General features: G+C 47.7%; 1 protein-coding gene across 12 annotated transcripts in view; it reads right to left on the bottom strand.

Annotated features, from left to right (window-relative positions):
- GAS7 (growth arrest specific 7) overlaps window positions 1–22,667 on the bottom strand; it is a 239,840-nt gene that overhangs the window by 96,743 nt on the left and 120,430 nt on the right. For all 12 annotated transcript variants that reach the window (XM_075903569.1, XM_075903566.1, XM_075903567.1 and 9 more), the window contains 6 exons: window positions 18,662–18,751; window positions 14,389–14,504; window positions 11,944–12,018; window positions 11,376–11,454; window positions 6,582–6,710; window positions 6,022–6,145 (listed from right to left, as the gene is read on the bottom strand). In XM_075903569.1, coding sequence (XP_075759684.1) covers window positions 6,022–6,145; window positions 6,582–6,710; window positions 11,376–11,454; window positions 11,944–12,018; window positions 14,389–14,504; window positions 18,662–18,751 — 613 coding nt within the window. The remainder of the gene's footprint in view (window positions 1–6,021; window positions 6,146–6,581; window positions 6,711–11,375; window positions 11,455–11,943; window positions 12,019–14,388; window positions 14,505–18,661; window positions 18,752–22,667) is intronic.

Genomic DNA, 22,667 nt, shown 5'->3' on the forward strand with positions numbered 1-22,667 from the left:
CCCACAAGACCTCACTTCCCTTCCAGAACTGAGATAGAGCCCAGGCATCCTGACAGCCTCTCTCTCTCTCTCTGCAGTTAGTAAGAAAGTAAGACAATATATTAAAATTTTAAGGCTAACCAGTGTCCCTTAAGCGACTTGCCACAAGATGTCAGAACATGTTAATATTATAGCTGAGTGGATCTAATATTTATTTAAATGTTCTTTTTTAATTCGATACAGGGCTACCGTCATCTAATTCTTAAGTTTTACACACACACACACACACACACCTTGTTTTGTTAAACAAAAGTTGCTGGTACTCATTTCTTGAAGAAAATAAATTTGAAAAATGCCTCTCCCACCCTTCTTCCTATAGCATGTCAACATACACATGTGCATAAGCGAAAAGAACATTTTTCGTCTTGCTGTTTCTGCAGAAGGAGTCAGCCAGGCTGGTGCCTGTCCTGGGGGAAAGCGGTACGGCGCGAGTGCTCCTAGGGCTGGAAGGGAGCTGTGCCAGGGGAAAGCAGCGTGGCGCAAGTGCTCCCAGGGCCAGCAGGGGGCTCTGCAGGGGGAAAGCGGCGCAAGTGCTCCCCAAAAAAGGTGCTGGTATGTCGTACTGGTGCGTACTGTCACAAAAAAAGCTTTTTTGGCTACTTTTTCCATTACTGGTTGGGTCACTCTTGTGAAGTTCCCTGACAGCTGCACTGCCTGCTCTGTGCAGTGGATGCTGCATTGCACAGCTGGGTGCTCCTGGCGCCATGCAGAGCAGGGAGCTCAGGCCTCTATGGGGCAACTCTATGGCTGCCTAGACACCTTTTTGCCAGGTCCTGAGAGAGCAGGTAGCTGTGGAGTCTGGTGGGGGGAGTCAGGGAACAGGGGAAGAGCCCGAAAGGTTGGCAGGTGCATGTGTGTATGACAGCAACACTGTGCGATTATGTGACTGCATGCAGAGCGTGGGTGGAATTCAGAGCAGAGGCAGCTGGGGGTGTTCTCAGCAGGGGAAAGACAGATACATGGGCAGGGGCTGCATTAAATAGGTTGGGGGATTAGGTTCTGAGCCAGAAGGAGATGGGTGCTGGGAAGCGGGGGACTGAGTCTCTTGCAGGACTGCCGACTTCAAGAGAGCAAAAATAATGAGCTGAAGCCCCCCATAATCAGAAGATTTTAAAAAAGTAAGATTATAGTGTGCGTTTAGGTCAGCCTCCAGAGGTCTGCACTCCCCAGGCCCATACCCTGGGTGTCCGAATGTGACAATTTAAGGTGCCCACTCTCCCACTGCCCTGGGTAAGGGGATTCTTGGCCTCAGATGAAGGGCTTCTCACCCCTACATCTGCCCCTCTCCTGCCTAGTAATTAATTTGTCCCCCAGCCTCCCTGATCCATTGCCCCCACCATCCTCAGTGCACCTCCCAGTATAGCCCCATCTGCCCAGAACTCACCATTAATATAACACACCATCAGCCTCCACTTCTCACTTCAACCCCCTGCAACACCCAGGCAATCATTCAGCCTCTCCCTGAGACTCACTTCTGCTTCTCTTAGGGTTCTACCTGCCTCTCCCCCCAACCTCCTAGAGTCCCCTCTCCCACTTCCTAAGCTGACAGTGGCAGCCCCAGCCAACCAAGGCTGACTGACAGTGAAAGGTTCTCCTTGCAGCAGGGTGGGGCTGCTACTGTCAGCCCACTCCATGAGGCAGGGCTCCTTTGTCATCCCCAGGGCACTTGGTCAGGTGTCAGACCCTCAGCCACCCAGGGTAGCCTGCCAGTGACTAACCTAATAAATCCTGCCATTTGAGAGTTCTATCATGAGTTGAGCTTAAGGTTACAGTAAAACTCCAATAGTCTAGCATCCAATAATCCTGATAGTCAGGCATCAAAATGACAAGAGATTAGTGAGTGAGCTTCAGCAAAAAAGGAGTCACAAGGTAACAGCGGCAGCAGCTGAACTAGTAAAAAGGGTAAAAAAGGCTTAAAAAAACTAAAACATAACAGTATATTGTATACAGTATGTACAATAAAAAGGGTTAAGAACACTTTATATACAGTATATATATAACCAGTTTATAGTACCTCCTGATAGTCCGGCATATCTGATAATCCAGCACCACCTAGGTCCCATAGGTTCCGGATTATCGGAAGTCTACTGTACTTAGAAACTGTGTCCCTAGAAATTAATTGGTGAGAGTTGGCATGTCTGCATTGTAAATGAGGGAAAAGATGGATTGGCAGGCAGGGGATGTGGGCAGGGAACAAGGAAGATGTAGATTTGAGGAGAGAGTGCAGGACTATGCTGGGATGAGAGCAGAGCAGTGAGAGGTCACAGAGGGATGAATACAGCTTGTCTTTGCATTGTCCTATTCTGGGCAGTTCCCCAGTTTGTCATTATTACAAGGATATGGGGGAAGGCTTTCTCTATGCACCTCCTCTGGCCAAGCAGTTCCCAGACACCATGACAGTGTCCCAGAGTTTCACGCAGATATTGGAGCAGATTGTACCTGCTCTTCTGCAAGCTATTTTGAGTACAACAGTCAGTGACTTATGGAAGTTTTGGGAGATGCAGCCACATTCCTTTCAAGACTGCCTGTGGACAGTTCCTGCTGTCCCTCTGGGCTCCTTATCAATTCCACCACGACCATGAGCACCATGATTTATGGACTGGCCAAAATAAATCATCACAATTTAAAGAAAAACAAACACTCTTTTGGTGATGTCCCAAGGCTCTCTCCTGCCACTTAGTGGACAGAATCAACCAATACTGTCATAGTTTCTTAAAGACTGGTAACTGTGAAGAATAAGGTCCAGATACTCAAAAACACAAAGGGTATGTTTACATTGCAGTGCTATTTCGAGTTAACTTAATTTGAAATAGTTAATTCGAATTAAGCTAATTCGAAATAATGCATCTAGACACAAAAACTATTTCAAAATAGCATTTTGCTATTTAGAAATAGTGCGTCCACACTGAGTGGACCCTGAACCGAAGTTAAGGCTGGCCGGAACCAGTGCCAGCAGGGCGTCAGGTTAGGACTTAGTGTGTGGGACTACTGCCTGAGGCTAACCGAACTCCGTGCTTCAAGGAACCCTACCCCCACCCCGGACAGACAGTTCTCAGGGTTCCCTGCTTGCTTGTCTACCTTGATGAGGGACAAGCAAAGCAGTCCTGTCTTGGAGTGGCCTGAGTGCCCGCACTTGGGACACCACAGCACTCAGCCACATGAAGCCAGAGCTGCCCCTGGGCACACCGGTGCGTCCCATGGGGTCGTTGCCATCAGCCCGGCTGCACTTGCTGCAGGCTGCCATCCGGGGGCTCCATGAGGGGGCTATCAGGCTCCAGGAGGCCCTGAGGGAGAGCGTTCACCCTGAGGAGCCCTCACAGCCTCCCCGGTCCTCCCCACCAGGGGCTCGTGCCCCATTCCTCCCTTACGTCCTTCCACTTACCCCTCCCCAACCCCCCCTTCCTGATGTCAAATAAAATAAAACATGTATGTTCAAAAATAGAAACTGGGTTTATTGAACAAAACTGGGGGGGAACAGACCTCTGGGGAGACTGGGAAAAGGAGTGGGATGGGGGAAGAGAGAGAGTGGAAGAGGGCTGGGGGAAACCTGGGAGGAGGGAGCTGGAAGGGGGATGCAAGGGGAAGAAGGGGGAGGGGAAGCTCAGGGTCTCGCCGGACCAACTTGACTTTCACGCAAACCTGCTCCTGGGTTTGTATGTGGCCTTTGGTGGCCAGGCTGGCAGCTATCCTGCCTTAGACGGCCACATTCCTCCATCTAGTGCGGAAATCATGGACGTTGGGGGCATCCCCCCCAAACCTGAATAAGGTCCATGATCTCCACCCTGGACCAGGAAGGCGGCTGCCTTCTCTAGCCCCTATTAGGCTCCTGGGAGCTGGCAGACTGCTCCTGGGGAGCGGTAGAGGGTTGGCTGCTAGTGGTTTGCTGGCTCGTGTTTTGAGGCCTCTGGGTTGGGGCAGTGACTGCTGGCTCTGGGCTGGCAGGCTTGGAGCTGGCACAGGCACTGTGGCCAGGGTCTACCCCTTTAATGGCTCTGGGGCTGGAGGAGAGGAGAGTAAGTTTTCCTGGTTCTGCTACCAGGGCTCCCTAGGAAGGGCTGGAGGCTCCCTATTTCGAATTAAGTGTCTATACAGCACTTAATTCGAAATAGCTATTTCAAATTTGGTGTTACTCCTCGTAGAATGAGGTTTACCAAATTCAAAATAAGGGCTTCACTATTTCAAATTTATTTTGAAATAGCGGTTTGGCTGTGTAGATGCTAGTAAAGTTAATTCGAAATAACTGCTGTTATTTCGAATTAACTTTGTAGTGTAGACATAACTTAAGGTACTTGAGTTGCAATGTTCCCCAAAACCCCTACTGAGTCTAAAAATCCCTATTTGGCTGCCACTGAACCCTGTGGGTACTTAAATTCACTTGGCATCTAACTTTTTGCTGTAACAATTCCCTAGCTGCTCAAATGTCTGCACTGGGGGATGCATTCTTCTGCCTATCTCTTGCCTAAACGCCACTGCAATCCACAGGCTGGACAAAAATACCTGCGGAAAAATCCTGTGTGTCCTGCTCTGTCTGGCAGGCATGCTCAGAGACCGACCACCAGACTGGGTCCCATTCAAAATCCGACTGGAGGAGCTTACTCCATCAGCCTTGGAATGCTCAGCATCTTGTTCTAGAGCTCAGACCCCAACAGCCTGCCAGAAACCCACAAGCTTCACCAATGACCTAAAGATGGGTCATCAGTGGGATTGGGACCAAAGTACATCAGCATTTGAGCTTCTTGGAGCAGCAAAACATGTTTAATCCCTAGCAAAACAATGGATTTTCCCCACATCCCATTCTTTGAAACTGCTGGACCAATTTTGTTGGAACTTTGCAAAAAACTTCAGTGTCAGGCAGACACCAGGCATTGGGAATTTTACCCTGAATAGTTAAAGTTTGATGAAGTTATAAGAGTTTTATAGTGGAAAGAAATAGCCAACTTTAACTATGACTTTTGCTGCCAGCTATACCACTGACTAAGACAGAGAGAAATCACAGGCCAAATTGTCTTTCAAAATAACATGCTCTCCTGGTTTTCCTCCCATCTGCCTGACCATTTCTCCCATTTCACTTCTGGTGGATCCTCCCCCCCGTCAATGGGGTTTTCCAAAGCTGTGCCCTTTGCCCCTACCTTGACTTCCTGTCTCACCTGAACCCAAGGAGCTGAGGAATTAGCTCTATGCTGCTGCCTCTACAATTTCTCTTTCCAACGCTGGATAGAAAGAGAAATATCATAGAATCATAGGACTGGAAGGGACCTCGAGAGGTCATCGAGTCCAGCCCCCGCCCTCAAGGCAGGACCAAGCTCCACCTACACCATCCCTGACAGATGTCTATCTAACCTGTTCTTAAATATCTCCAGAGAGGGAGATTCCACCACCTCCCTTGGCAATTTATTCCAATATTTGACCACCCTGACAGTTAGGAATTTTTTCCTAATGTCCAATCTAAACCTCCCTTGCTGCACTTTAAGCCTTGTCTCCTTGTCCTGTCCTCAGAAACCAAGAGGAACAAATTTTCTCCTTCCTCCTTGTGACACCCTTTTAGATATTTGAAAACCGCTATCATGTCCCCCCTTAATCTTCTTTTTTCCAAACTAAACGAGCCCAGTTTCAATCTCCTACTTTGGCCTGTCTCGCTGATATCACCTTTGGGACATCTTGTCACCTGTTGGGCTTATCATGACCAAAAGCAAGCTCCCTCTCTTCCTTCCCAAATCTTCACCACGTCTCCCTTTTCAACCAGCACCATCCTTCATCTCCCAGGTCCAAAATCTGGTGGTTACTTTTTCCTCCTCCCTTTTCCTTCCCCCATACACGAAAATGTTGCTGCTGCTTCCTTATTACCTAACCAGTAACACCCTTCTCTTTCCCATCCCAGCAGCCTCACCTCTCATTCTGGCCACTTTGCTCCCCACCTTTTCTATGGTAGCACACCCCTCGCTGACTTCCCTAGAGCAGCTTACCAGATACAAACCTACTTACCAGCCTGCGTGGACTTCCGCCTAGCTTTCTTGATTTCCTCTTCTGTCTTGTTGCTGAGCTTTATCTCCAGCTGCTGGGTTTTCATTTCCAGGTCCTTCTGTCTCTCTGACAGGGCTTTCCGGGCCTTGAATAAACAAAGCACAACAGAGATGTGTCTGTGTGCATGTGTGTACAACTGGCAGAGGCTTTGTTGATGATCTAAGATCATCATGTTACACTGACAACCCTGCCAGGCCCCGAGTGGCTAATGTGACTGGTGAGCATGCATGAAAATGGTTATTTTCACCTAATGCCTTAGTGATCTATTAACCTAGAGAGTGGGAAGGATAGAGTTAGAGATACAATTCAATGTGACAATATCTCCAGACCTGACACTGCCTCCCTGGTTTCCTATGAATCACCAGAACAGAACAAGCCTTTAGGAGTCTAGAACAGCCAAGTGCACACAGCCTCTGGCAGAACCCTCTCCTGTGGACTTAGCAGCTGAAAATAAGTTTTCTAGGAGTTGTTTTTTTCTTGGGTCCCATCAAAATTCACTTTGCTTCCTTCTCTACTCTTACCTTTTCTACTGCTGCATAGCGACTAGCCAGCTGCTTTCGTAAATCTGCGATGTGGTGGTCGTATTTCTTCATGTCCTTCTTAAAGTTCTCTCTGAAGTTGAGCAGTGGTTTCTCCACTTCACTCTGAAGCTGGGAATAGCAACAGAGAGGGGCACTGAGAAGTGCTAACAGCCCGGAGCAGTTACCGGTTTCTCCAGTATGGCTTGCAAGAATGGACAAGAATTTAGTACACATACTTAGCCAAAGATGAAATTTTAGTAGCATAAAGGCAAAATGGTCTGGGGAAATGTTCCGTCCCCAAAGAAAGCTCCGAGCAAAGCTGCCTCTGCCCTGACCCACCAGGTAAGGGATTGTAGGAGGAATTTCTCAAAGGCCATGAGATTCTTTGGACCTTCCTGCCATCTCTCAGAGAAGCCTGAACCCTTTAATCTCCTATGGAGATGCTTGTTCAGTCACCTTCACTAGGCCTTATGCACAGGTAATGAATTCCTCCTGCCCATGCCCTGCAGGGGCAGTGCTGCTGTTATCTCCATTTTCTGATGGGAACTCAGACCCAGAGCTAGAGTGCGACTAATCCCATGTGACCCAGAGGCAAGACCAGGAATAAAACCTAAACCTAAACACAAGACTGTCCTGCCCCAGCTCGAAGGTGGCAGGAAGCTGCCTCTCTCAGGCACAACTCAGCCCTCAGTCACACCCTGCATTCTCCAGTGAGCTGGAGACCACAGTCTGTCAGTGCAGCCTACTCTGCAGGTGACCCTGGACTACAGTGAGCAGGAGGGAGGGCAATCATAGAATCATAGGAATGGAAGGGACCTCGAGAGGTCATCGAGTCCAGCCCCCCGCCCTCAAGGCAGGACCAAGCTCTGTCTACACCATCCCTGACAGATGTCTATCTAATCTGTTCTTAAATATCTCCAGAGAGGGAGATTCTACCACCTCCCTTGGCAATTTATTCCAATATTTGACCACCCTGACAGTTAGGAATTTTTTCCTAAAGTCCAATCTAAACCTCCCCTGCTGCACTTTAAGCCCATTACTCCTTGTCCTGTCCTCAGAAACCAAGAGGAACACATTTTCTCCTTCCTCCTTGTGACACCCTTTTAGATATTTGAAAACCGCTATCATGTCCCCCTTTAATCTTCTTTTTTCCAAACTAAACTAGCCCAGTTCATGGAGCCTGGCTTCATAGGTCATGTTCTCTAGACCTTTAATCATTCTTGTCGCTCTTCTCTGTACCCTTTCTTGAAATGTGGCGCCCTGACTATGGTTCTGCCTCCTTCCCTTTGCACTGGGAAATTACAAGCTGCTTAACAAAGGAGGAGGGAAGTGGCCACGGAATAAATGGCCTGCAGTGTTGCACAGCTCATGAGAGGGCTGGGAAAGAGGCAGGTGGCGCCTTGGCCCCCTGGTACTCCCTGCACACAAGCTGGTCACACCTTGGCCTGTGACTCTGAAGCCTGCTGCTATCACTGAGACTATCAGTATCACTCTCTGCATAGATGGCCCCTCTTCACTGCAGGGGTTTTGGAGCGTTAATGATTAGCTTTTTACAGAACCTGGATCTAAGGTAGGATGCTGAGCTCTCTGATAATGTGGCCTTAGGTGTTGCAGGCTGGGAGTCAGATTACTTAGGCACTCAAAATCTTATTTTGGTCTTATTGTCTCATGCCTCAGTCAGTGTTCCCTCTCATTTTTTTCCATCCATTGGCAAAATAAATATTATTATGTGCACCAAGAAAGTGTGGATGAACACCACCAATACAAACACATGGGTGGCTGCGGGTGCTCTCCTACTCAGGTAGGCAGCACCTGAATCTCTCCTGAAGAGCCACCCATATGCTCATCTTACAGGGAACACTAGCCTCAGTTTCCCTCCCTGCCACTCACAGGTGTTGCTAAGCTACATTGATTAATATTTGTTTGGCTTAGGCCACATCTCCACTTATGCGAAGAGTGGATCAATGTTCCAGCGATCTATCTTGCGGCGTTTGATTTAGTAGATCTAGTAAAGACCTGCCAAATCAAATGCTGAGGACACTCCCATAGATGCCAGTACTCCTACTTCTCGCAAGGAGTAAGGGAAGTCAACGGGAACATTTCTCCTGTCAACCTCCCACTGTGAAGATGGTGCTGAAGCTCAGTTTAAAGAACATTGATGCCAGTTACGTTATTTATGTAGCTGGAATTGTGTACCTTACAGCAACCTTCTCCCATAGTGTGGAACTGGTCTTATAGTTCAGAGATAAGCATAACAGAATAGCTCCTGGGGATATTCTTAATGCCTCACTTGTAGAGTTTCACAGGGGGTCCGCACATTGAGTGATGAAGAGACAAAGAAACCCTGAACAGCTGGATTGTTCTCTGAGCACTGTCTGCTTGGGCCGTGGGGTCAATGCTAACTCACATTAAGTTAACATGGGCAGACTAATTCTGGCATTTGCTAACTTTGATAGGCTTGACTTTGCAACCAAAATAAAGCACCTTTAAACAGGGCTCCCTCTAATTTTTCCACCCCTGAGAAAAATGAATTTTATTAAGTCCACCAACACAGAGGTGATTTGCAACAGGAAGGTACTGTGTGCCGTATCACATTTATACTGGTGCACATAATAAAATTCATGTGGTGAGGGTCGGGCCAACTGGTTCTGAGTGTAGGAGGGGTCTCAGGCCTGGGGCAGAGACTTGGGCTGCAGGAGTGTGAGGGCTTTGTCTGGGGGTGCAGACTCTGAAGTGGGCCTGGGGATGAAGCACTCGGGGCTGAGACAAAGTATTAGAGTGCAAGGGATCTGGCTGGGGGTGCAGGCTCTGAGGTGGGGCTGGGGAGGGGTGCAGAGGTGTGTGTGTGGGCTATAGACTAGGCTGTGGGTAGGGGGGCTCCAGGGCCGGGCCACTCTGACTGCAGCAGGATTGGGGATCTGGGCCGCTTGGGTCATGGCAGGACGAGGGGATGCGGGTAGCAAGTAAGGGTCTGGGTTGCCCAGCTGCAGCACTGTGGGGGGTGGTCTGGGAACTAGCTGCAGTGGGAAAGAGGTGGTCTATGAACAATCCGTAGCTGAGGGGGAGTGTGTCTGGACACAGGCCGCTGCAGGGCCAGGCAGCTCCGCTGCAATAGAGGAACTCTGGGGCTGAGCCGCCTGGGCAACTTTGTGATACCACGGAAGCTCTGGGGCTGGAATGCAACAGGTGGGGACAAGGGCCAGGTCTTTTCAGCTGCAGCAGGGGGACTGAGGCCAGGTCACGTTGCCTTTGGGCAGGAGCGTAGGGGGAGATGCCTGGTTCAAGCCATCCCTCCCCTGGCCACAAGGCTGGAGGCTAGGCAGTGGGTGGAGCAGCCCTCCTTCGTTCCTTGCACAGGTGCCTTAAGCCGCTGTGCAACACTAGCTAGGCAGTTGACCAGCTTACAGGGAACTACACTTGGGGTGTGTCTAGACTACATGGATCCATCAACGGAGCCATGGAAAGGAGTTTACTCGGAATAGTCAAAGAAGCCATTAAAATAACGGACTAGTTCGAACTAGGCTTAATCCTCGTAAAATTAGGTTTTCCTAGTTCGAACTAAGCGCTCCGCTAGTTCGAATTAAGTTCGAACTAGCGGAGCGCTAGTGTAGCGCCTATGAAAGTTAGTTCGAACTAACATCCGTTAGTTCGAACTAACTCTGTAGTGTAGACATACCCTAACATATAAGAGACCCATGGTTCTCACCCCACAAACATTCCAGCCTAATGCTGAATTCTAATATACTGGGTTAACGCTTTCATTTCTAGCAAGGATGCAGCCCTATGGTTTGGAACGAAATACACTGTGTAGCTTGACCACATTCACAGTATAATTAATTGGGAATACTGGGGGTTTTTCCCTCTAACACACTGCTAGAACTGCCAACCCCATCTTCCTCTCCCACAAAGAGTAACCGTAATAAATGAGTGCATCTTAAAGTCGTGGGCAAATCTGCTAACAACTGGTAGTAAAACTACTAAGTAAAAAAAAAAACAAACCAACACTATTGTTAATGAAACAAAAGAGGAAGTGGCACTATGTGTGTATCTTCCTCAGCACATTTCAGAGTGGCATGTGGGCAGGGTTTAGGATTAGGGGAGTTGCTGGGAAGCATTGGAAGGGGCAGAGCAGAGAGAAGAACCCATATGCATTGTCCACACACGTTGTGCCCAGTCCACAGCATCTCACTTTTTACACCTTAGAAATCGATGCAAGAGGCCAACAGTGAGCAAAATGTATTCTATTAGACAGACCTCGGAAATGGTCTAGCTCTGAGAGCCACCACCTATGTATAAATGCCCTTGAGAGGACATACTATACTTTTCCTGTGGGACATAACTGCGTATGCACAGGGGCCCAGAGCCACGCTGATCAAGCAATGGGACCATAGTCACTCCTAAAGATTACTAAGAGCCACACACAGTTATATCAGTTGTACTGGGAAAGAACAGAAGCATGGTAAGTAACATTGCCATGGGAATCAATTAACAGAGGAGCAAAAAAAGGCCTATTTAGAAGTGCTCCTACTGTATTTGCTAGACAGCAGCCCAATGCTGAGGAGCAAGACTCCTAGGATCTGATTTCAGCTCTGGCGAGAGTGGGGTGTAACAGTTCAGAACGACGTGTGCAGAGTATAAGCAAGCACGCAGATTAGACAAATTTCCTTAGTGCTCCCAGATGTTTGCCAGTTGGGCCACCTACGTATGTTCATATTTTCCTTAATAACCACCTCCAAAGGCCACTACCAAACTCCTGGAGAATGTACTGTGTGAGTAGAGGAGCTTGCAGATTACCTTAGAAGAAAATTTGAGATGAACCTCTGCTTCATCAGCCAGACTCTTCTTCAGCTGGGCCCAGGCCTCTCCAAGAGTGCTGAAAAACACAATGCATCACTGGTCAGTGCCCTGAGATGTGCCCATGCACAGCCCCCACCAGAATTCATGAGACAACCATTTGTGCAGTATTCATTGTTATCAATCCCTGCATTGCATCACACTCAGGACCATCCAGCCAAGACAGCTTAATCAATCACAGACCCTGGCCCCTCTAGCATTAAGCACCAGCTCTCACTGGGTACAAATATGATTTAGCTATGTGTCTGCTTCACAGCCCTCAGGTCTGTCTTGAAGCAAACCTCCAAAGTGCACAGTGTCCCACTTCTCACAATGAAAGAGGCTTTAGAAAGGGACATCCAATTTCAGACAGTCAAGAGAGCAATAGCAGCAGAGTGCCCAGAAGACAAAAAGCCTAGTAGAAGCAGAATCAATATTTTCAAAATAACAATGAACAGAGGGAATGTCTACACAGCAAACTTATTTTGAAATAACAGCCATTATGCCTCTTACGCAAGGAACTCCTTACCCTTCCTCTTGAGCAGCCAATGAGTTCTGAGACAGCTTGGACAAGTTCTTGGCATATTCTTCCTCAATCTTTATCCTACAGAAAACAGATAGCAATGAAAATATAGTAAAGATGGACAAAACCACCACACAACAAAGTAAATCAGATTTTCCACTGGACCCTCATACGAGTATTGCTTTTACCTATTATAATTAAACCATGGAACTCACTGATAAAAGATATTGTTGACCCATAAGAATGGCCATAGTGGGTCAGAATAGCCCAATACTCTCTTTTCTGACAGTGTCCAGTGCCAGATACTTTAGAGAAAGTGAACAAAACAGAGCAATTACTGTGATCCCATCCTCTCTTGTCCAGGCTCAGCTTCTGCCAGGCAGGAATTTAGGGACACCCAGAGCATGGGAGTATTATGAATTTTTCTGTTGTATTATCTATCACTTTGCAAATGGTTACTAACATTCTTTTAGATGTTTTGACTGTAGTTGCACATTAAGTGCTATCCATGACAACTCCAAGATCTTTCTCTCTCTCAGTGGTAACAGCTAATTTAAACCCCACTGTTTTGTACATATGGATTATTTTTCCAATGTGCATTACACTTAATCTCATCTCCCATTCTGTGGCACAGTCACCCAGTTTAGTAAAATCCCTTCGAAAGTCTTTACATTCAACTTTGGACTTAAATTTCTTGAGTAATTTTGTATTATCTGTAAATGTTGCCACCCAACTCCTCACCCCCTTTTCCAGATAATTTATGAATATGTTGAACAGCAATCATCCCACTACAGATCCTTGGTGGACCACACTATTTACCTTTCTCCATTGTGAAAACTGACCATTTATTTCTACCTCTTGATTCCTGTCTTTTAACTAGTTACTGATGCACCAGAGGACCTTCCTTCGTGTCCCATGACAGCTTGCTTTGCTTAAGAGCTTTCCGTGAGGGACTTTGTCAGAAGTTTTGTAGATGTCAGAAGTAACTATATACACTAGAGCCGTGGTCCCCAACACGGTGCCCGTGGGCGCCATGGCGCCTGCGGGGGCATTTGTCTGCGCCTGCCAAGTGCTCAGGGCTGGCCTGGCCCCGGGCACGTGGCGCATGCGCGGTGCCGGAGCCGGCCCCGGGCGCAGGGCGCACGGTGAGCGCCGGCCCCGGGGGCGCTGCGGATTGACCCCCCGCGGCGCATGGGGGAGCGGGGGGAGAGAGCGCCAGCACCAGCCCCGGGCGCGCGGCGCTTAGGGGAGCGGGGGGGAGAGCGCCAGCGCCGGCCACGGGCGCACGGCGCTTGGGGGAGGGGGGGAAGAGAGCACCAGCGCCAGCACCGGGAATGTGGCTATGGGGGGGGCCCCGCTCGGGGGGGCCCCGCCCCCCAGTCGCCCGGCGGGCGATCGGCCACGCCCCCTGGCGCCCGGCAACCCCAAATGGTTGGGGACCACTGCACTAGAGCATCGTCTATGTACTTGTTGACCTCAACGAATTCTACTAGATTGGAGAGACATGATTTCCTTTTGCAGTAGTCATACTGCTTCTTTACCAACATATCCCATTTACCTGAGTGTCTGATCATTCTGTTTCAATCAATTTGCCTGATACCGAAGTTAGGGTTACTAACCTATAATTGCCAGGATCACTTTGGGAACCCTTTTTAAAAATTGCCATTACATTATCTGTCCGCCAGACCTATGGTACAGGGGCTGCTTTAAGCAATCATTTACATGTAAAAATTAGTAGTTCTGCAATTTCACATGCAAGATCCCTCACAACTCTTGGGTGAATACCATCTGGCACCGATGACTCATTGCTATTTAATTTATCAATTTGTTCCAAGATCCCCTTGACTGGCATCTCAATCTGGGACAGTATCTAAGTTCTGTTACCTAAAAAGAACGGCTCAGGTGTGAGAATCTCTCCCGCATCCTCTGAAGTGAAGTCCAATACAAAGACTTCATTTAGCTTCTTGCAACAATCTTCCCTGAGTATTCCTTTAGCACCTAAAATGCCCTACATTTCAAACACGCAGCTTCTATCCATAGAAATTCTAAGGTAGCTTGATTTATTCAAGATTTTCACTTTGCCTCTGCTTTCTTTCACATGTGGTGCTGCTCCCTTCCTAGAGAGTGGCATTACATGTGAAATAATCTGTCATTCCAATACATTTTGTATCCTGGTATTACTGTATTCCATCCATTATCCTCATTCTACCAAGTTAAGTGACTCACAAACCTTAAAGAGACATGGGAAGTCTAAAGCTAATGGGTGTGCTGAGGGAGAACATTGTTTGGCCAAGATGGGAGAGCTTGGATGGATAGTAATGACATTAAATGTTTATGTTTCATAAAATAGGCACAGCTTCCACAGTTCAGGCTATGTGCTTGATTGATTGACATAAGTAAATAAATGGTGATTACAAGAAACACTAAACTAAACAGAAAGCTTCCAGTTACCTTTCTCGAACAAACTCTGCCATTTCTTTCTGCATTTGTTTCCCCTTGAGCTGCTTTTGAAGCAGAATTTCAAACCCTGATATAGTGTTGTTTCCTTGTTGATCCTTCTTATCAGCCTGGAAGAGAAATAGCAGCTAGGTCTTGTGCAATATGGGACATGTCATGGCTCCCAGGACCCTAACTCCAGCAATGCTGCCAAGAGATGGCATTCCAAGTATGGGAACAGCTGCTTCTCTTCACAGGAGGCTCCTCCTTGGGATCTAAGCTGCTAATCAAAACATTAAAGACACTTTGAAATGCATCAAACCATTACATGGTTCCTCCCCTCTAATCAGCATCCAGCTCATCAGTGCCTGGTAGAATGTCATCAATGTGATTCGCTTTTCAGTGTATAAAAGACAATCTCATTTCAAGGGCAACTAAGTAATGTCATTAACTCCATCTTTCAAGCACAGCTTATTTGTTACCTAGCCCTGTTCATTCCCGGGATAGGCTCCAAAGTCAGAGGAATTGTCTCCCTTTTTCATTTTCACCTTTTCTCTTTCCCTCCTTCCCTACACTTTTAATTAATGTCTAACTTCACCCCTCCCCTGACACACAAGAACAGGGAATATTTCCAGAATTGCTGTGCTTTTGCCCCATTGCACTGCATGTTGTACTCACATATATAGCAAAGACTGCAGTAATCAAAAAAGCAAGATGATCAGGGCTTGGAAGAGAGTTTTGGCCAGATCCTGGAGAAGCTGTGCAGGAAGAGGTGGCACATGACATGGCTGATGTGTGGTTCAACAGAAAGTGAGGCGGCAAACAGAGGGGCAAAGTGTTTGGTCTGAATGATAGGGAAGGTGGTGGTGCTCTGCACCAGGACAGAGAAAGGGGGAAGACAAAAAGGAAGATCAGGAATTCAGTTTTGGCATGGTCCAGGGCAGAACAGCTCAGAGTCATCAGCAGGAGGAGAGGACGAGGGCTGAAGGCTAGTCTGGGATGCTGGAGATGCGATTTCACATCCTGTGCCACAGACTCAATGTGTGACCTTGGCCAAGACCATTCAGGCCACGTTCATGAAGGTGTTCAGGTGCCCAAAGACGCACTGAGGCGCTTTGTGGAATTGTCAGAAGCATGAATGAATTTAACGTCTACCAAGGTAAGCCTCTTCAGAGAAAGCAGGCCGTTGGTGAAGCTCGGACTGGGGGGAGGCAGGCCCCCAGTCCCACCTACAGCCCTGCCCCCTCTGCTGAGACCCCACCCCCACCATGGGGAGCGGAGGAGAAGGAGCAGTGCACCAAGCATACGCACTCGCCACCATGGGGAGGGGAAGAGCACGTGTGCTCCAGCCTTCCTAGAGCAGCAGGGAGGGAAGAGGCCACATGGCCCAAGCCTTTCCAGCCCCTGGAGCAGCAGGAAGGGAGGCAGCCGCATGGCCCAAGTGTCCCCAGAACATGCAGAGTGCGGGTGCTGGGGGGCAGCAAAACTCCATCCCCAGAACACTTCAGTAGGCATGGGCGGGGCCTGGCTGGAGGTCTGGGAAAGCAAAGCCTTGCGCTGCCTAAGCCACCGGATGTCCATGGGAGAAAGTGTTAGAAAACTGGCCCTGCCTCCCGTAGGCCCCTCTGAAAATGCCAGCCCAAGGGTTTGCCTACATTACAGATGCTACAGTGGCACAGCTATTGCACTGCAGCACAGCTGTGTAGACGGAAGGTTTTTTTTTCCATCGCTGTAGATAATCCGCACCACTGAAATCGCTAGTCCAATGGAAAAATTCTTATGTTGACTGAGCGACTTGCAGTGGGGCTTAAGTACATTTAGCTATGTCACTCAGAGTGTGAACACCCTGAGAGATGTATCTAGGTTGACCTACATTTTAGGTGTAGACTAGGCCTCTGTCCCTATCTGTACAATGGGCATAGGCTTGCCTAGCAGGAGTATGTGAGGATTAATACATTACAAATTGTGGGGTGCTCAGCTACTGTGGGGTGCTCAGCTACTGATGGGAGCCAGATTAGCACCACAGACAGGTAAAGATGATTATCAAAGTGGTGCTTGTGGACGAGATCACCAAGGGAAGAGCAGGGAACCATCTCAAGTCTTATTGCCATATCAGACCCTTTCAATACTCCCACTTCAGCCAGGCCCATGCTACTTGGGAAGAAAATGTCTACTGCTGAAATTGCCTTGCTGGTGTAGCAAACGTCTCACACTAACCTATAAGCTACATGACCACTTGTATCTAGCCCTTCTGGGAAACAAACCTGGACGGTAAGTGAAGAAATTCTCAATTATTTAGAGCTTTCTGGGTCTGTCATTTGGACACAAGTAATTGCTTCACTTACTGACCAGGAGAGGCCTCTGACACATCTGTTATATCAGGGGATCTTTGTCAGCCACTGGCAGCTCTGTTACTAAATCTGCAAGGCAATCTCTTTCTGTAGTTCTATACATGGTCTGAGCACAGCCATCATCAGGCCGTGGCTGTTCTACCGTGGGCATCCCCTCAGGATCTGTTCTGCCACATACAACTTTGAAGATATGAGTAATGGTGGATAAGTACAAGCGACCCCTGACTTACGACCACCCTATTTATGACTCCCCATATTTACAACCGCCCTACTCCAGCTGTCGCCTCCACCTGCCTCCACCCAGTGCACTGGGGACTACAACTCCCAGGAGGCAAAGCAGGCCAGGAATGGAACCCCCATTTTTATTATTGCACCTATGGGGGAAAAGGGTTCAACTTATGATGATTCTCCAGGAACCATTTAGGTCATAAGTATGGGGGTCGCCTGTAAACTTTTTATTGGAGCATATGAAATAATGGAATATCCATCCCACAAGAAATGCTGAAATCTTGTTTTACCTCAAATGGGGAGACAAAATCAAAGTCTCTAAATTTTTCATGAAAATTAAATATTCTGAAGGATTTTGTTTATAATCTCAGCTATTGTCATAAAAGTAAAATGATAAAGTTAAATAAAACATGCTGATTAATCTAAATTTTCAATTGGAAGTTAACTGTTTCACAGCCTGAAAGCAGTTTGACTTGACTGAGTTGTCATTTTCTGACAGAAGCTATTGAACCAGCTGTTAGTCTCCTGAATTCAGTTCCTCAGGCTGGTACCATTTCTCAGTATTGCTAGGGATGGGGGAAGACAGAAAGGATACTGCAAGCTACACATGATTTCCATTTTTTGGCTCCAGTCCCCAAATTTTCAGCTGGTGTGACTTTGACTTTGTACTCTGCATATCTGTTAGCTGCGCTGTAGCACATGGATGTTTACAGCCCTATGAGTCTCAGGTAACGTTTGGGGGAAGAGAAGGCTGCTCAGCCTCCCTTTCACAAGAGAGCAATGTCTTCAGTATTTTCCACATGTTCTTTTCTGGCCTTGGGCTTCACATGAGCAGAAAGTTATCTGCCTCATCTCCCAGAGTACAGATGAGGAGATGAAGCCCGAATCTTATAGCCGATTCATCTACCAGCATGGAGGAAGCAGCTGCAGGATCTTGGTGCTCCTCACAATTAGCAAGTCCTGATACAACATGAATAGCTTGTTCACTTCGGCCAGGCTGATATATCAGCAACATTTCAGCTCACTAGAAGAGTTACAGGAGACACTGACCAATTTTCCTTGACAAGAATCACGGTGTCTCTGCAAAAGTATATTTTAGGGTATCTTCCCTAGTCTGGCAAATTCTTTGGTTTGGAACCAGTCAGGTCTTGAGGGTGGGTGCCAGATCAGGGTATTTCAACATGTATTTCATAATGAACCACAGCGTGGCCAAGCAAGCAATGTTTGTCTTGCCCACTCCTTTCTGAGGCTCCTTGCTGCCACATGTCCAAGATTTTCTGTAGACAGACTCCACTCACTTGAAGTTTGGTCTTTTCTCTGCCTTCCCTATCTGTTCTCCAAATTGGAGCTTCTCCTGCCCTCTCAGCCTGTCTCAGAACCTTAGCTGCTCTGTGTGTCCTCAGTGTAGTCTGCTCTGGTGCTTGGGCTGAGGCTAAGAAAGCATGCTCTCTCCTTGCAGGGGCTGTTTTCTCTCTCTTGCCCATGGAGCCTTTCCCTTGTTTCTCTGTTCTGGAAAGCAACTCTAGCACCACACTGTGTTGTGTGATAATGCAGAGCAGGTGCTGCTTCTTGCTACAAAGAGACTTTTTCAAAGCCCACTTACCACTCTGAATTGTGATTTGCATTCTAACAAATTCCTAGAAATTCATTCCACTCTTCCTGAAACTCAGAAGCTGCAGTGTCTGGCATGTGCCCGGTTGCCTACTTACCCAGAAATAATCACAGTAGCTCCATTCAGTGGGTTTCAGCAACTGCTGTTCTGGCATTGTGTCTGGGTGGGGAAAAGTCACACAGTTTATCTGTAAAAAAAAAAAAAAAAAAATCAAGCAAACAGCCTGTCAAATGGGGCAAATTAACCTTATGAAATGGTAAGCAGCAAGCGAGTGAAATTTGTGCAAATCCCAAACAGCAAGTCTAGATGACATGCATTTCACCATCAGAGAACTAGCTGTTGAATTTGCTGAGGTTTAGGCAATAATATTTGGAAAAATACAGGGTGCAAAGAAGTAGCAACTGCTTGGAGGAAAGTAAATATGACACTAATTTTCAAAAAGAGAAAGAAGCCAGATTCTGGCAACATCCAGGAAGTTTAAGCTGTATGGGTATGTCTACTATGTCTATACTACTAAGTTAATTCGAATTAACAGCCATTATTTTGAATTAACTTCAATAGCGTCTATACATACAAATGGCTATTTCAAATTTAAAAGAATTGAAACCGAAATAGCGGAGTGCTTATTTTGAATTTGGTAAACCTCATTCTACGAAGAGTAACGCCAAATTTGAAATAGCTATTTTGAATTAAGTGTTGTGTAGACACTTAATTCGAAATAGGGGGCCTCCAGCCCTTCCCAGACAGCCCTGGTGGCCACTCTGGGCACAACCAGGAAAACTTACTCTCCTCTCCCCCAACCCCGAGGCCCTTAAAGGGGTCGAGTCTGGCCACTGGGCACTTGTGAGAGCCAGGCCTGCCAGCAGCCCCAGTCCCTCACCCAGTGGCCTCACAATGGCAGCCAGCCGTCTCCCGCCCAATCCCCCAGCACCCAGGGGCTGTAGATGGCGCGTGCCCTCGTGGCCTAGTGCGGAGATCATGGACCTCTTTGATGTTTGGGGGGAGGCCCCCAATGTCCGTGAACTCTGCACTAGGAGGAGGAACATAGCCGTCTACAGCCACATAGTGGCCACCATGGCCAGAAAGGGCCATAGGCGTACACAGAAGCAGGTGCGCCTCAAAATGAAGGAACTGCGTCAGGCGTACACCAGGGCCACCAGGGGCAGCGCCGCAGCAGGGGCTGACACCTGTCCCTACTTCCCACCCTCAACCACATCCAGGGGGGTGGGACGGCCTGCACCACCACGGGGGGCCACGAGCCGGGACTGGAGGGCCCTGACCTGGGCGCAGCAGAGGGGACATCGCTATGGGTGCAATGCCAGCAGGACCCCCAAGCTGTCCCAGCACTGAAGAAGCTGCCCTGCTTCTTCCCCCAAGCACCCACCCCAATTTCCACTCCAATGATGTTGGCTCCTCTGCAGCTGCTGCTGGAGCAGAACCCCACAGCTAGTGGCAGCAGAGAAGCGGGCACTGACCTTCCCTAGTTTGGCAAATTCCCTGGTTTGGAACCAGTCAGGTCCTGAGGGTGCTGGATCAGGGTGTTTCAACATGCATTTCACAATGAACCACAGTATGGCCAAACAATCAACTATATAGTTTAGCAGCGTATGTTCCCTCCTCCCCGGGATTCTCATCCATATACATGATGAAATCACTGTCCAATATTTATATTTATCCTTACTGCTTAATGTGTGGCCTTAACATTTAACCGGTTAACTAACTGGGATTTTGCATCCCTATAAGGAACCACAGACATTTTGTAAGCAAGTCCACTTTTTCCTTAACATAAAAGCATTACAGAGGAAAAAACAGTAAAAGCACTAAAAGACCCACCACATGTGAATAAGCTGAGAAGAGGCCATCCCAACTCCTACATGTACTCTGGCAGGAGAGTGCTTCAAATTCCTGCCCCAGAGCATCATCATGCTTACACATTCATCGCAGCTTCAGCTCAGAACAAGCACCCAGACCTATGGGGCCTGAGCAAGCCCAGTCCTTCCTCATCCTCCCTTAAGGACTGGGGCCTCCGTGAGCCAGGGATCCTGTTTGCCAGATCAGGAAGACAGTGGTGTAGGATTTTATCCAAAAATCTTTAAATTTTCTATTGGTCTGCATAGAATCCATTTTGCATAGTTATACAAATCTTTCTCCAAGGGGCATCTAAGGCTGGTTCATTAGCATCCTTCTCTCTACTAGAATGCATACAGTCACTGTGTCAGACTTTCTCCAATGCGTCTACATCCTTTCTGTAATTGGGGGGTCCAGAACTGGATGCAAAACTCCAGATGTGGCCTCACCAGTGCTGAGTAAAAGGGAACAATCACTTCCCTAAATCTGCTGACAATGCTCCTCTTAATGCATCCCAAAATGCCATTAAGGTAGTGGTCTAGTAAGGCCATTAGCCTTCTTGGATACAAGGACACACTCTTGACTTATATCCAGCTTTTTGTCCACTGTAATCCCGAGGTCTTTTTCTGCAGAACTGCTTAGCTAGTTGGTCCCCAGCCTGTAGCAGTACATGGGATTCTTCTGTCCCAAGTGCAGGACTCTGCACTTGTCTTTGTTGAATCTCATCAGCTTTCTTTTGCTGAGGGTGCACTCCGTCTCCTCATCCAAATCATTAATAAAGATGTTGAACAAAATCAGGCCCAGAATCGACCGTTGGGGCACTCCACTTGATACCAACTGCCAACCAGACATCGAGCCATTAATCACTACGGGTATGTCTACACTACCCCCCTAGTTCGAACTAGGGGGGTAATGTATGCATACCGAACTTGCTAATGAAGCCCGAGATTTGAATTTCCCGGGCTTCATTAGCATAAAGCCGGCGCCGCCATTTTTAAAAGCCGGCTAGTGCGAACCCCGTGCCGCGCGGCTACACGCGGCACGGGGTTCGCACTAGCCGGCTTTTAAAAATGGCGGCGCCGGCTTTATGCTAATGAAGCCCGGGAAATTCAAATCCCGGGCTTCATTAGCAAGTTCGGTATGCATACCTTACCCCCCTAGTTCGAACTAGGGGGGTAGTGTAGACATACCCTACCAGTTGAACCCAATGACGTAGCCAGCTTTCTATCCACCTTACAGTTCATTTATCCATCCATACTTCTTTAATTTGCTGACAAAAATACTGTGGGAGACTGTATCAAAAGCTCTGCTAAAGTCAAGGTACAATCACATCCACCTCCTTTCCCATATCCACAGAGCCAATTACCTCATCACAGAAGGAGATCAGGTTAGTCAGGCATGACTTGTGTCTCAAACTCCTTTATCCGTCTGCCAGTGAAGCCAACCTGACCCCCCCTCCCGAGTGCAGATGGAGCTAGACCAAAAAAACTCTTCCTTTGACCTAGATACTGCTACTCTAGTACAGAAAAACCCTTTCAGTTGCTCTATGCACAGAGGCATAGATATATGAGGCAGAGGCATAGTTGTGCCACTGTAGCACATGTGCAGATATGGCCTCATTCTGAAGAGCAACAATGATGGGCACTTGGAAATGCAGATGAGGCAGACAGGATCCAAAGTGAGTTGCCATTAAGCAAAGGGAGAAGAAACAGATTTATACCACTGTAAACAGCTCTTCAGCTATTGGGAATAGGAAGCCTCTTGTTATTATAAGTACTGTTTACAGAGACATTGTGAAAGGAGAGCTGTTGGAGCAGCAGCTTTAAAAAAAACTCATGAATGACTTTCCTTGTGTCTTGCAGCAAGTTCTGAAGGTAAACATCAGCAAGAAAACTGCTTTTCCTCAACAGAAAGTTCAGACACTCAGTGTCTTCCCTCTGTGGTGTGGTGAGAATATATTCAGATATACTGCCAAATGTACCAGATTCAATTGGGTGAGTTATCCTTGAATTGAAAATCCATGAAATCCATGTGCACAATCTCATCTCTGAAATCCAGAACTGACCACTAAAGTCCACATACACAGTTTCATCCAGAGGGATTAACACCGCCCTGTTCTGTAAAGCGAAGTTGCAAATTACTGAATGTGGCTCAGTAAATAAGATGTTAATTAACACTGATGAACACCAGTGCTTGCACTTTCTACCAGAAACCTCCACACAACTGGATGCTTTGCCAGATATGAATGCCCTTGC

Source organism: Pelodiscus sinensis, chromosome 20 (genome assembly GCF_049634645.1).
Source record: "Pelodiscus sinensis isolate JC-2024 chromosome 20, ASM4963464v1, whole genome shotgun sequence".
Lineage (NCBI taxonomy): Eukaryota > Metazoa > Chordata > Testudines > Trionychidae > Pelodiscus > Pelodiscus sinensis.